This window comes from Salvia miltiorrhiza, chromosome 1 (genome assembly GCF_028751815.1).
Source record: "Salvia miltiorrhiza cultivar Shanhuang (shh) chromosome 1, IMPLAD_Smil_shh, whole genome shotgun sequence".
Lineage (NCBI taxonomy): Eukaryota > Viridiplantae > Streptophyta > Magnoliopsida > Lamiales > Lamiaceae > Salvia > Salvia miltiorrhiza.
Genome location: NC_080387.1, coordinates 54949332 through 54963181, shown reverse-complemented (window position 1 = coordinate 54963181; position 13850 = coordinate 54949332). Strand labels below are relative to the sequence as shown.

The window sequence follows — 13850 nt, the reverse complement described above, 5'->3', positions numbered from 1 at the left end:
GTCAAATATTGAGTTTCATGGCTCAATATGACTATCTCAAAAGTTGACTCTTTATAAATTATACTCTCTCCATCTGTGATATCATTTTTACATTGTGGATGACGCCAATTTTAAGAAAAGTGGTGGATAGTAGTAGATAAGTAGTGTATATTGTAGTGAGTGGAGTTTGGGCCACACAATAAAGACATTTTTTTTATGAAAATATAAGGTTAAGAGAATAAAGTGTTATATGGACCCTACAACTATAAATGGAAGTGAAAACGATTTTGCGGACGTAGGAAGTATACTTTATTATATATTTTTAAGAATATATAATTAATTCATTATATATTATACTAAATCTATTTGATATATATTTAATATAATCTATAGCTCGAACAATTTAAGTCACGTACAAGAACATAAAGTGATTATCAAATCCTCTTCGATAATTCGTGTCCTCAAGAGGACACCAAACAATGCGAATTCCTATCTACGAATAATGAGGTCCAAAGTTCAAACATCACCGCTCCCCCTTCCCCAAAAGTTTAAAAAAAAATAAAATCAATTTCTCTTCGTTGGCAAAATAATTTGGTTATATTTGTTTAGGTTAATTGTATATAAATTACTAAACTTTCAACAAATTTTCATTTTGCATCTCTTATTGGAGGCAAGGCCGACCCTAGACATGGGCCAGCATAAGCGATCGCCCAGAGCCCATGATTCTAAGGGCCCTATATATTATACTCTTTTAATTATATATGAATTATTTGAACAAAAAAAAATTATATATTTTTTTATTTGGGTCAAAAAATTATATCCACTTAATTAAAATAATTTTTTTAGAGAGCCCAATATTTTAAAAATAAAAAATTCAAATGCTAATGGTTTGACAAATTTTTGTTTTGAAAATGATGTTAAAATTTTTTTTGAAACAAATAATATTATAAATAACTTTACAAGTAAAAAAATTAGGAAAAAATATTTTATATAATTAATATAATATATTGTATTTTTATATAATTGTCATAACATATTTTTATAATAGTAAATAGAGGGCTTATTCTTGGTGTTTCGCCGAGCCCTATTTTTGTCAGGATCGGCTCTCATTGTAAGTGCTCTAAATTATTCTAATAAATTAATGTGTTAGTTATATTGTGGGTTGAGAGGGGATCCCATCATACGGTAGAATAGGTATCTTCTTATATCTTCTTATGCAAAATCAGGGAAAGATGTTAATTAATTCTCACAAAATCATAATATTTGTGTATGTACCAAAACGCAATATGGATTCACGCAAAATTTTATATAAATAATGCTCTCACTAGTAATTTATTTTTGGAGGGGTTCATTATGTCATAATTCAATACAACAGTATACTAGAAATGTTTCAATAATGAAGTAAAAATCAATATATAAATGAAAATTTATTCCTAATTAAAGTTAAGTTATTTATGGGTAAAGCCACGAATTTGAAACATTTTTTAAAAATATTTTTCCATGATTTTTAAAAATTAAAATACACAAATTTAGTGGTAATCTAATTTTCTCCACAAAATTATTTTCCTCCCAATTAGTACTTACTAGAACTTCCATTCGTGCGATGCACGACGAACATCGAAATTAAATGACATGTTTAAATAATAAAAAGATATTAAATAAAATTAAAATATAAATAAACGAAAAATATGTTTTAATAATAAAATAAAATAATCCACATCAATTACTCAATAAAATATTGGATTTGAAATGTAGATTTTCAACTTTGTATTAAGTATAATGATAATTATAGTTATTAGATAAATTTAAATTGTTTGACAATGAAAATTGACATTGCACATTATTATTGTTATTATTATTATTATAGAGTATTAAGCGTCATAATAAATAAATTAATATTTTCATACCCAAATATAAATAAAATATTTTAAAATGTTAAGGAAGAGAGAAAAAATAAAATATTTTTAATTTTATTTTTTTTTTATAATTTTTTCATTTTAAATTCATTTTTGATGACTTTTTATACCATATTAAAAATCTTCTCACGAACTTAAAATTAAGATGTATAGTATATTAAGTATTTTTTCATGTACTAAATTTTATGATGTTTAGAAAAAAAAAACTAAAGAAAAAAAATAGAGAAAAAAATAGTGAAAAATTAGTGAAAGAAAAGAGAGAGAGAAAATAGAGGAAAAAATTGGAGGAAAAAAACCCCTCTTTTATATACTAGCTATAATGCACGGATTCTTCAAAAATTAGCATGTACGGCGAATCGGATTCTTTTGGGGTGCGATTCTCTCGGATTCTCGTCGGATTCGCACTCGATTCGCCACGTGGCGTATCTTTTAAAACAATTTATAAAAATAAACCGGATTCGCAAATTCCATAGGCGAAATTCACGTATCTCATGCACGAAAGGCCTATACAAGGTTGATTTTGATAATTTTATTGGACTAATAATATTTGAATCGTTATATTGTTGCCCAATTAACTTATATAATTGAAAATGCTTAACTTTTGAGTAAAATAAAATGTAAATTACATATAATTAATTTAAGAAAATTTAAATTGTATATATTTTATAAGCATTATATAAAATAAAATTTTAATAATTAGATGTATCCTTGCCGAATCGCACCCTATAATTTTTTAGAAACCCGTATCCCCGTACTCGTATCGTATCGCCCCCGCATCCGCACCCCCGCACCTATGCAACATAGTATACTAGATGTGTCCGTCGGAAGACTCGGAACTGTCACTGTGGTTAAATCAGCTAATGATCAGAACAACGCAACTCATTCTAAATTTTAAAATATAATTACAACTAGTTCAATATTATATAAAAAAAAATGATGATATCATTTTATATTTAATGATACGAGGGTAAATATCACTTTAAACCTTAAACTATTTTTCACTCTATCAATTGTATCCTGAACTATTGAAAATATTTTTTTAAACCTTGAACTATTAATTTTGTATCCATTGTACCATTCGTCTATTTTTTTGCTCCAAAAATTTGACGTGGCTCACCGGATGCCACAATGTATTTAGAATTATTCTTTTTTTGACCTACATTATGTAAAATGATGTGATTATATTCCTTATTAATTAAAAATTCGAAGGGTAAAAAATAGATGAAGGGTACAATTGATACAAAATTGATAGTTCAAGGTTTAAAAAATTATTTTCAATAGTTCAGGATATAATTAATAGTGCTTTGAGGTTTAAAGTGATATTTACCCATGTTATTTTATGTCACATACTATAATATGTCATGTGTAACCCAGATCAAGTTTGATGTGATGACAATTTTTTTTGTCGCGGGAAAATAAAATGAATATTAAATTCGTGTATTTAAATTTTAAAAAATTATAAATTTTTTGAACGATTATGTATGTATACGTGAATAACTCATTAAATAAAAATTTACTACTATTAAATAAATGTAGTCAAATTACACCAGTAAAAAATTAGAGTGTGTTCATCATTTTCTGCAGAGGTGGTTACCAAAAGTATTGTCTGGCAAAATTTAAATGGGCATTAATGGCCTACGTCGAATCGATCTTGCAGAAATGCACCTCCTTCCCCCAAATCCGGCAGCTCCACGCCCACCTCCTCGTCACCGGCCTCTTCCGCCTCCACTACTCCCGCTCCAAGTTCATCGACTTCTGCGCCACCTCCTCCGCCGCCACCCTGCCCTACAGCGCCGCCATCTTCCGCTCCGTCCCCACCCCCCTGACCAACGACTGGAACGCCCTCATCCGCGGCCACGCGCAGAGCCACCACCCCATCAACGCAATCACATGTTACCTCCTCATGTCGCGCGCCCCCTGCAAATCCGACGCCCTCACCTGCTCCTTCTTCCTCAAGGCCTGCGCCCGCGCATTAGCCCCGATCGAGTCCTTCCAGATGCACGCACACGTGCTGAAATTAGGGTTCGACGCGGATGTTCTCCTGCAGACCACGCTGCTCGACGCCTACGCCAAATTTGGGGATTTGGATAGCGCGTGCAAGGTGTTTGATAAAATGTCTAAGAGGGATATCGCGTGCTGGAACGCCTTGATCTCTGGGCTGGCGCAGGGGAATCAGCCGCATGAAGCGCTGAAGCTGTTTGATAAGATGACTCAATCGAATATGATGCCGAACGAGGTCACTGTCTTAGGCGCGCTGGCCGCGTGCGCTCAGCTTGGGGCCATCGGAGAGGGAGAAAGAGTGTGTGATTACATAAAAATTAACCGATTTGATGAGAATGTGATTGTGTGCAATGCCGTGATTGACATGTACGCGAAATGCGGGATGGTAGAGAAGGCGTATAGCGTCTTCGAGGGCATGAGGTGTTGCAAAAGCATAATCACATGGAACACGATGATCATGGCGTTTGCAATGGACGGCGACGGAGAGAAAGCAATGGAGCTCTTGAGCCGCATGGGCGGGGCAGGGGCGGCGCCGGATGATGTCACTTTCTTGGCAGCATTGTGTGCCTGCAACCATTCAGGGATGGTGGAGGAAGGGCTGCGCCTCTTCGAATCCATGGAGGACCACGGCGTAAGGGGGAACATGAAGCACTACGGGAGCGTGGTGGATCTGCTGGGGCGAGCGGGGAGATTGGAGAAGGCGTTCGACATCGCCGAGTCCATGCCCATGCCACCGGATGCCGTGCTGTGGCAGACCCTCCTAGGCGCTGCAAAGACGCACGGGAACGTGGAGATGGCGGAGAGGGCATCAAGGAGGCTCGCGGAGATGGGGTCGAGCGCGTGTGGGGACTTCGTGCTGCTGTCGAACGTGTACGCTGCACATTCGAGGTGGGGCGACGTGGGGAGGGTGAGGGAGGCGATGAGGAAGAAGAAGGTCAAGAAGGTGCCCGGGTTCAGCTACATTGAGATGAATGGTGCCATATTCCAGTTCTACAATGGCGACAAAAGCCATCCATATTGGAGAGAGATATATGGGAAAGTGGAAGAGATTACTTCTAGAATTAGAGAATTTGGGTATGAGGCGGAAACTAACTATGTGTTGCATGATATAGAGAATGAAGAGAAGGAGAATGCGTTGTGTTATCACAGTGAGAAATTGGCTTTGGCCTTTGGTTTGATCAGTGGAAAGGAGGGGAGTGTGATTAGCATTAATAAGAATCTTAGGATATGTGGGGATTGCCATGTGGTGATGAAGCTTGTTTCCAAATTGTATGATACAGAGATTATTGTGAGGGATCGCACGAGATTCCACAGATTCAAGGAGGGCTCTTGTTCTTGTAAAGATTTTTGGTGAGATCTTAAATTTCTTGATCTAGTCATATTTGTATGAGTGCAGTTGATTATGTGTGATGGAATATTTCCTCTCAAATTCTTTTAACTCTTCTATTTATAGTTATGGAGAAAGATGATGGAGGATTTTGATCTTGAAAATTGGTGCATATTTGATGAAGCTTTAGATTGTATAAATGGATAGTCCGTAAATTATTGAATTTTGTCCCAGATTTTGATTTTGCACAGCAACTTAAAAGTCTAATAATTATTGAACTTTTAAATTTATCTGAATTTCCTAACAAGTTGGATCACGATCTAATTTAATGCTGACAGGGATATTCAAATCAATTTCAGATCATTTTGAGCAATTTCAATTGAAAACGATAATATTTTGATAATTAAATAGGTCTGGAATCAGGCCTCATCATTAAAATTAAATTAAAAATTCAATATTTCGTGCAGACTTTTGAGTTGGTGTGCAAATTTAAAATTTGGTCAAGGTTCAATAATTTACATATTATTATCCCTTTTATAAAACAAATAAACATGCAAGATTAATAAAAATATATATACAAAAAAATTGATGCATGCAAACAACTATATTTAAACCATTATTTCTCATCACAACCGAAAACAGAAGAAATTTGGAGGTAATGATAACATGTTGTAGGAGAATAAAGCCTAAAAACTAGCAGTTGAAATCAGACAAACTGCTCGAAAAAACAGAGTAAACAGTGACTAAAATCGACCCAGAAATCATAGTAGGGAGCAAATCTGCACACCAGAAGAGCATTTGAATAATACATATGAATTGTATCAGTGATAAAGGAAATGTAGCAAATAAGCTAGGTTACCCACTGTCACTTGGGGAAAAAAATTAACAAAAAAATAATAAGCTACAGATGACTTTTCACTCTCTTTGAAAACATACAGAGCTCCTACTGAAGAACCTAAGCTTCTCCTTTGAGAGTGGCACAACAAAAGGTTATCCAGTAGCAACAAAAATGTCAGCAACTAATCTCTTTTCAGCCTCGCCTCATAACCCCCTTCGGGCCGCTTTACTAGTGTATATGGCACGTACGTCCCAAGCAGTTTGTCCCATAAGGGGAAGAACGGTTGAGAATAGTTGAATTTCGTACCTTGGAGCTGGTGGTGGATGTCATGGTAAGCGGTGTTGTTCTGGAAAAGTAGATGGAAGATATTGCCTGGCAGCCGGAGCCCACAGTGATCGTCAACGGTCTTGATCACAGCAAAACAGAAGAAGAAAACAGCAGTGCGTGCAGTCATTCCAGAAACGAGGAAGGATATAGCACCACCAAATGTGTCTAGTAGAAGGCCTTCCAGCGGATGGTTGTAGAGAGCCCCGATGGCGTAAGGGACCACTAATTTATGATGCTGAGAGTGTATGTGTCGGTAGAGAAACTTGTTTTGGTGCATGTACCGATGCACAAAGTACTGCCATGTATCCATAACCAGCATAGCAATTACAAATTGCACGACTTGAACAGGAAGAGAGGGTTGGACAATGTTCCCAGAAGAACTTGCATTTGAAGTTATCTGCAACACTAAGCATAGAAAGTTAAGTTTTAAATGACTTAGGAATTCAAATATGTTTCAACTAATGCTATGAGTCACTACCATCTGGTTATGCTTTATATAGATCTATACGGCAGAATATAGCATTGTTGCACCAATAACATAATGAGAAAGGAAACAGAGTAACATGCACTTAGATCTCGTTCATACATATGGACATAAAAAACTTTGGAGACAGTTTACACTCCTGATTCCTGAAGTTGAAAAATAAAGGGACACAACATTGGAAGATATAGAAGTGTAACTGCTCAAGTGGTACACATGATCGAGTATTTTTATCTTCATCACAAGGATTTCTACAACCCTACCCCCTTTCAACTGGATATGAATCAAGCAAGTTATCTCAAGTTGTAGAAATAATCAAGGACTTTAGAATATCTCATGTTTCTAGTCTATCTTAGTAAACAGTGGATTAGCCTATGCTATTTTTATCTATATAGTCCTAAATAGTAAACGCCCCCAAAGGGTTCGTTTAGCAAGCTGTTCGATCTGCTAATGGACCAGCAAGCTTTGGCATAAAAAGAAAAAAAATGAAAAAAAGATGAAAAAAAAAAAATGAAAATTTCCAAATACTCATAACTTTGTGCCAATGCGAAGTAATTTGGAATTCCAATATCAGTGCAGAAGAAGTCATGGATTTACCAAGAAGAGCAATTCAGCAACAACAGCCTGGAAAAATTGCTGAAGGAGAACACCCTTGATCACAGATCCCAATGGCACCAAATTCTTCTCGTTTTCTTCTGTTGTGGTGTGCAACCTATACTTATCTAACCGAGGGAGGAGCTGATAAAACCCAGCATACAACCAGTACACCACAAGCGGAGCAAACGTCCCCATTGTTTCATCACTCGCGTATCCTTCCCAGAACACCATTTTTAAACTGTTTTCAAAATTTTATCTCCTCTAGCACCTATGTCACAATTTTCAGGTTTTCTACCTGGACAGAAACATACTGGAAAACATATGCACCCTGAAAAGGGAATACAAACAAACATCAACACAAAATCCAGCAAGCACCAAGCCCATCAATATGCCTAATATGCAATCAAATTCATAGAGAAACTGAGCTAATTTACACACAGCTGATGCATATAGCCAGTCAAATCCCATTAAAAAAAAAGACAAGATCACGAGTTCATGATTCAACTTTATGATTTGGTAACTGCTCCTAATGAGCTACACACACACACAAACATCAAGAAAAATAAACGGCGAAAAACACAACAAATATGCCGATAGAAGCAAAACCCTTACTAGAAATCAAAATCCCCAATCTGAATAAAGTGAGAATAAGTTACTACTACATTACAGCTGCTGTATTTGCCCATTAAAAAAATTTACTCCAGATTTGGATTATAGTGGAGAAGTTGAAGTACTTACTGAAATGCGAGTGAGAGAGATGAGGCGGATTACAGATGGTTGAATGCAAATTAGAAGAATGCGATTTGAAAGCAGATATTTTAAGGGCGATGACAGACAGTTGTGAGAGAGATTCTTTAGCACAGATTCGTTGGGGAAAAAAGGCAAAGAGATGATGGTCAGCGAGTAAACAAAATGATTGTGTCTGTATTTGATCTACATTTCATTTTATTATTCACATTAGTTTCATTTTTTATTTTTATGGGAAACTAGACCTGCCTGACCTCTGGGTAAAAAAATAAAAATTGTCTTTCCGTGGATCAAAGAGATAAAAAAAATTAGTGCAAGACGACAGCATTAAATTAAAATTTATAAATTGTAACTTGATAATACGTGTCTCCGTGGAAAAAAAAAATACGTCTTCCACCACTTGAATAAAACGCTCTTATTTTTGTATGTGTACAAGATTTGCACCTTCTCCCGAATCATATCGTCTATATGACCACTTGGCCACTTTACATCGACTTCAATTCATGTTACCTTTTAAAGCTTCACATCTGCAGTGACACGCCTAAATGAGATTTCACTTTTCGAATGATGAACGGCTCGGGCACCATGACATTTACCCTTGCCCCCAATATGCATTATCGTTTTGGTCGACACTACAGATGACATCGTTCGCCTCCTCGATTCAAATACAGTCGATGAGATCGGTTTCTTCGGATGTGTAAGTATGACGCTTGCTTTTTCGCCTTCTTCCCTCGTCGCCTTCTTGCCCTTCACTCTCAGTGCTGTCGGCCTCGGTGTGGTTCGACCGAGCCATGACCTTCTTCTGTATCCATACCCAAGTTAATCGTCGTGAGGTTCGGTTGGTAATATGACCCGAATAGATTGTCGCACCAATTTGGAGAAAAGAAATCAGGATTATTGAAATCTATGAGATGAAAAAATTGAGAGAGATTGAGAGAGAATAAAGAGGAAAACTTTGATTTTTGTTGTGAAAATTGTGTTAGACTTAAAAGGTATTTATAAAACAAAAAAAAAACAAAAAAAAGGCTCAAAAGAGTAGTTGATTAGTGTATTGTTGCAATCGTTATTTGTGATAAGAAGTTGCATGAAAAAGGAAATAAAACTCGTGCTGTAATCTTTCATTGATATGTTAATTATCTGAACTGAACAATTACAATAAGAAGAAGGATTAAATATATACTAGTCTATCGAAGATGCTAGAACCACTAAGCTAGAAACCCCAATGCAGCTGTCAAGCTGTACAAGGTAAAACAAAAACATAAAGCTGCAAGAGACCATAATTACATAACAGACAAGCCAACAAAACATAGGACTATCACGTGCTGTGTTTGGCTGATTCAAGACATAAGGGAGCATCTTTATTCTCTTGTGTTTTCATCTTATGTGGCATCAAATGCTGAGTGTCATGCTGAGATGGACCAGGCTCAGTATGAGCAATACTTCTAACAGGCTCCCTCAATTCAAGCGCAGTTAAAGAACAAACTCCTAATGAATTCTTTAAGCGCGAGAAGAATTGTAAACTGAGAGGTTTGGTGAGAATATCTGCATGCTGATCTTGGGAAGGCACATGCCTGAGATCAATCATACCGGCTGAAACTTTATCTCTCACAAAGTGAATATCAAGTTCAATATGCTTTGTTCTAGCATGCATAACCGGATTTGAGGCTAGAGCTATTGTACTCATGTTATCCACCCAAATGATAGGAGGCTTCACACGGATATGCAATTCAGAAAGAAGAGATGTTACCCAAGAGATTTCAGATACAACATGAGCCAAGCTCCTGTATTCGGCCTCAGTACTTGATCTAGAAACCACTGATTGCTTCTTGGAACTCCAAGATATGAGACTCTTTCCCAAATAAACACAATAACCTGTTGTGGATCTTCGGTCATCGAAATCAGCTGCCCAATCTGAATCACAGAAACCGGTGACAGTAGAAGATGATTTCTGCAAGTGTAAACCATGATCTTTTGATCCAGCAAGGTACCTCAAGATCCTTTTGACAGCTTTCCAATGAGAATCAAGAGGAGCAGACATATATTGGCTGACTTTGTTGACACTAAAAGATATCTCAGGTCTTGTAATGGTGGCATATTGAAGAGCTCCCACTGTACTTCGGTAAAGCTTTCCATCTACATTGCTGACTCCATCCCCCTTGGAAAGCTGACAAGAAGACACCATTGGAGTTGGAACACCTTTAGCATCTTGCATTTTCACTTTATGAAGAAGATCCTTGATATATCCCCCTTGACTCAAGTGCAGACCATTAGTAGTTTTGGTAATTTCAATACCAAGAAAGTGATGAACATCACCAAGGTCTTTGAGAGAAAAATGAGTGTTAAGTTGATGTATAACCTGTTGAACATCTGAAGGGAGAGAACCGGTGATCAGTATATCATCAACATAAATGAGGAGATAGATAACAGAACCTCCTTTGATTCTGAAAAACAAAGAATTGTCAGCCTTAGATTGAGAAAAACCGAGCCGAAGAAGCACATATTTAATTTTGATAAACCATGAACGGGAGGCCTGTTTAAGGCCATAAAGAGCCTTCTTGAGTTTGCAAACAATAGGAGCAGAACTAGAATGAGGAGGCTCAAAGCCAGGGGGAGGCTTCATATAAATTTCTTCTTGCAAATCTCCATTGAGAAAGGCATTATCAACATCCAAATGAGTGACATTCCATCCAAAATTAACAGCCAAAGAAAGGATAATTCTGATAGTGGAAGGTTTCACAACTGGGCTAAAAGTCTCATTGAAATCAAAGCCTGGTTCCTGAGAGAAACCTTGAGCAACAAGGCGAGCTTTGTAATGAGAAATGGACCTATCAGCATGGCGTTTGATCTTGAAAACCCATTTGCAGCCTATAGCATGTTTGCCCGGAGGAAGAGGGCAGAATATCCATGTACCTTTGTTAATTAAAGCATGTATCTCAAGGCCCATAGCTTTCATCCAAACTTGAAGTTTCATAGCCTCAGTGTGAGTTTTGGGCTCAACATAGAGGTAATCAAAATCAGACTGAGGTTGAGACTGATATGCCTGCGGTTGTTTGGGCTTGAATATACCTGCCTTAGAACGAGTAATCATGTGGTGAGGAGCAACAGTTAATGGTGGTGGTGCATTATCATTAGTATTGTTCATAGAGGGATTAGAGTGAGCAGAAATAGAAGAGGATGAAGAGTGGACTGGAGAGTGAGGGATAGGAGAATAATGAGGTGAGTTGGGATGAGAGGGGCCAGCAGATTGTTGAGGTGATTGTTGAGGTGATTGTGGTGGAAGATTAGCAGGGATAAGAGTAGGAGGATGAGAGATAGGAGCAGGTGCAGCAGAGGAAGGAGGAGAAGGATAGGGTGGACAAGATGAGGCAGTAGACTGGTAAGGGAAGTTATTTTCATCAAAAATTACATCTCGGCTAATAACTAACTTACCAGTCTTGAGAAGAACCTTATAACCTTTGTGTTGGGTACTATAACCTATAAAAGTACCAGGGGATGATCTGAATTGGAGTTTATGAGTGTTAGAAGGTCTAAGATAAGGATAGCAGAGGCAACCAAAGACCTTTAAGAGAGAGTAATCGGGTTTCTTGTGGAAAAGCTGTTCATACGGAGTGGAAAATTGCAAAGCCTTGGCTGGGGTTCTGTTAATGATGAACACAGAGGAGATAAAAGCATCATCCCAAAACTTTGTTGGAAGGTTGGCTTGAGCTAGAAGAGACAAACCCATTTCAACAATATGTCTATGTTTTCTCTCTGCTAAACCATTTTGTTGAGGTGTGTATGGGCAAGAAATGCGATGCAAAATCCCAGTGTTTTGGAGAAAGGAAGTTAAGCCTTGGTACTCACCACCCCAATCAGTTTGAATCATTTTAATGTTTCTGGAAAAAAGATTTTCTACCATGGCCTTAAACTTTGGGAAGACAGAACTAACATCAGATTTGTGTTTAAGGAGATAAAGCCAAGTAAAACGAGTATGGTGGTCAATAAAAGAAACATAGTAGCTAAAACCATTTCTTGAAGTGACAGGTGATGGACCCCAAAGGTCACTATGAATGAGTGAAAGAGGTTCATTATATTGAGATGCAGAGAGAGAATAAGGCAATCTGTGTATCTTGGAGACAGAACAAGGATGACAAACACTTGTGGATTTCATTGATTGAAAAGGAATATTACAACTAAGAAGAGCTTTCTTGACAATATCATAGGCACAGTGGCCTAATCGCTTGTGCCAAACATCTAAACAAAAAACTGAACTAGAACTACTACTAGAAACAGATAAAACAGCAGGATGAATAGCTGATGAATGAGCAGAGAGGCTCTTAATTGAAGATGACTCAAATCTGGGAAGGACAGCAGGGGAAGTCTTTTGAAGTGAGAACTGATATAAACCATCCTTAAGAATGCCCTTGAGAAGAGTGGCCTTGGTTTCCTGGTCCTTAACAGCACAAAAAGAAGGGTGAAATTCAAAGAAAACATGATTGTCTTGAGCAAATTGGGAAACACTAAGAAGATTCTTAGTAATATTAGGAACATGCAAAAGATTTTTAAGGAGGAATTTTCTGGTATGGGGGGAAAAAGTGAGAGTAGAATCACCTATATGAACAATATTAACAAGTGAACCATTTCCCATTTGAAGTTGCTTACCTCCATGATATTCTGTAGCAGAATTGAAGGAGTTGTAGTCATGAGAAACATGATTAGTGGCTCCAGAATCAGGATACCAGGTTGAGACACTTCCATTGTCAAAGTGTAGATCAGGTTGTGAAGGAGAAGTGGGAAGCTGAGCCATATTCAGACCAGGGTGTTGAGCAAAATAAGGCTGAAAAGAACTTTGTGGAAAATGGTGTTGACCTGCAGAAGATGGCCTGTTGTTGTTGTTGTTTCTAGGCCGAGCTGGAACAAAATTTTGCTCAAACCTGTGCCAACATCTGTCTGCTGTGTGACCTGGTATTCCACAGACTTGGCAGATAGGTTTATTTCCTCCATATCTTCCTCCTCTTCCACGACCATTACCTCTGCTTCGTCCACCAAAACCACCTCTAGCTTGATTGTTGTTTCCTTGATAACCTCTTCCTCTTCCTGTCTGATTTGCAGAATTATTGTTGTTTTGAGTGCCACTGGAAACAATATTAGCTGAAGGCTGAGATCCTTCAGAATTCCCAACTTGAGACTTAGCAGATTCTATCCTTTGCTCAAAACTCAAAAGTAAGGAACTCACATCACCCAAGCTCCACACTTCGGGTTTAGATGTAATAGTAACCATGACAGAGTCATACTCTGAGCCAAGACCAGAGAGAGTATGCATAATCTGGTCATCTTCATTTACTTGGTATCCTGCAGAACCAAGAAGATCACAACATGTTTTCACCTTGTTGAGATAGTCTCTCATGGAGAGAGAATCTTTCTTAAGAGTCTGCAGCTGCAACTTGTACTGCATCACTTTGGCTTTGGACTGATTTGAAAAATTTTTGAGAAGAGATTCCCAGATCTCCTTGCTTGTGTCCAAACCAACTACTAGAATCATGCTGCTTTCTGTAAGGGAGGACTGGATCCAAGCAGAGAGTAGTTGATCTTGACGCATCCAAGCATAATATTCAGGAAGAGTGGAAGAAGGTGGATCTTCGGTGAGAAATGTCTCAA

At 37.5% G+C, this 13850-nt stretch overlaps 2 protein-coding genes and 1 non-coding gene across 3 annotated transcripts; 1 reads left to right on the top strand and 2 right to left on the bottom strand.

The window, feature by feature from the left end:
* The first annotated feature begins 3472 nt into the window (after positions 1-3472).
* Positions 3473-5325, top strand: LOC130994803 (pentatricopeptide repeat-containing protein At1g34160-like). Its single transcript, XM_057919870.1, has one exon. The coding sequence runs from the start codon at positions 3526-3528 to the stop codon at positions 5248-5250; it is 1725 nt and encodes a 574-aa protein (XP_057775853.1). The 5' UTR covers positions 3473-3525; the 3' UTR covers positions 5251-5325.
* A 662-nt stretch (positions 5326-5987) lies between these two features.
* Positions 5988-8387, bottom strand: LOC130994796 (very-long-chain aldehyde decarbonylase GL1-9-like). The gene is made up of 3 exons (XM_057919857.1): positions 8205-8387; positions 7467-7794; positions 5988-6785 (listed from the first exon to the last, which is right to left on the bottom strand). The coding sequence occupies exons 2-3, from the start codon at positions 7695-7697 to the stop codon at positions 6243-6245; spliced, it is 774 nt and encodes a 257-aa protein (XP_057775840.1). The 5' UTR covers positions 7698-7794; positions 8205-8387; the 3' UTR covers positions 5988-6242.
* Positions 8388-13400: 5013 nt separating this feature from the next.
* LOC131007408 (small nucleolar RNA Z247) lies at positions 13401-13539 on the bottom strand. The gene has a single exon (XR_009096110.1). It is a non-coding gene; the product is annotated as a small nucleolar RNA Z247 (small nucleolar RNA).
* Positions 13540-13850: the final 311 nt, after the last annotated feature.

Bases quoted from the DNA above. Each gene is read 5' to 3' on its own strand.
- LOC130994803 (XM_057919870.1), top strand. From the start codon at position 3,526: ATGGCCTACGTCGAATCGATCTTGCAGAAATGCACCTCCTTCCCCCAA.
- LOC130994796 (XM_057919857.1), bottom strand. From the start codon at position 7,697: ATGGTGTTCTGGGAAGGATACGCGAGTGATGAAACAATGGGGACGTTT. The intron at 6,786-7,466 runs GTAAATCCATGA...TTAGTGTTGCAG, and splicing joins TTGCTGAATTGCTCTTCTTG to ATAACTTCAAATGCAAGTTC.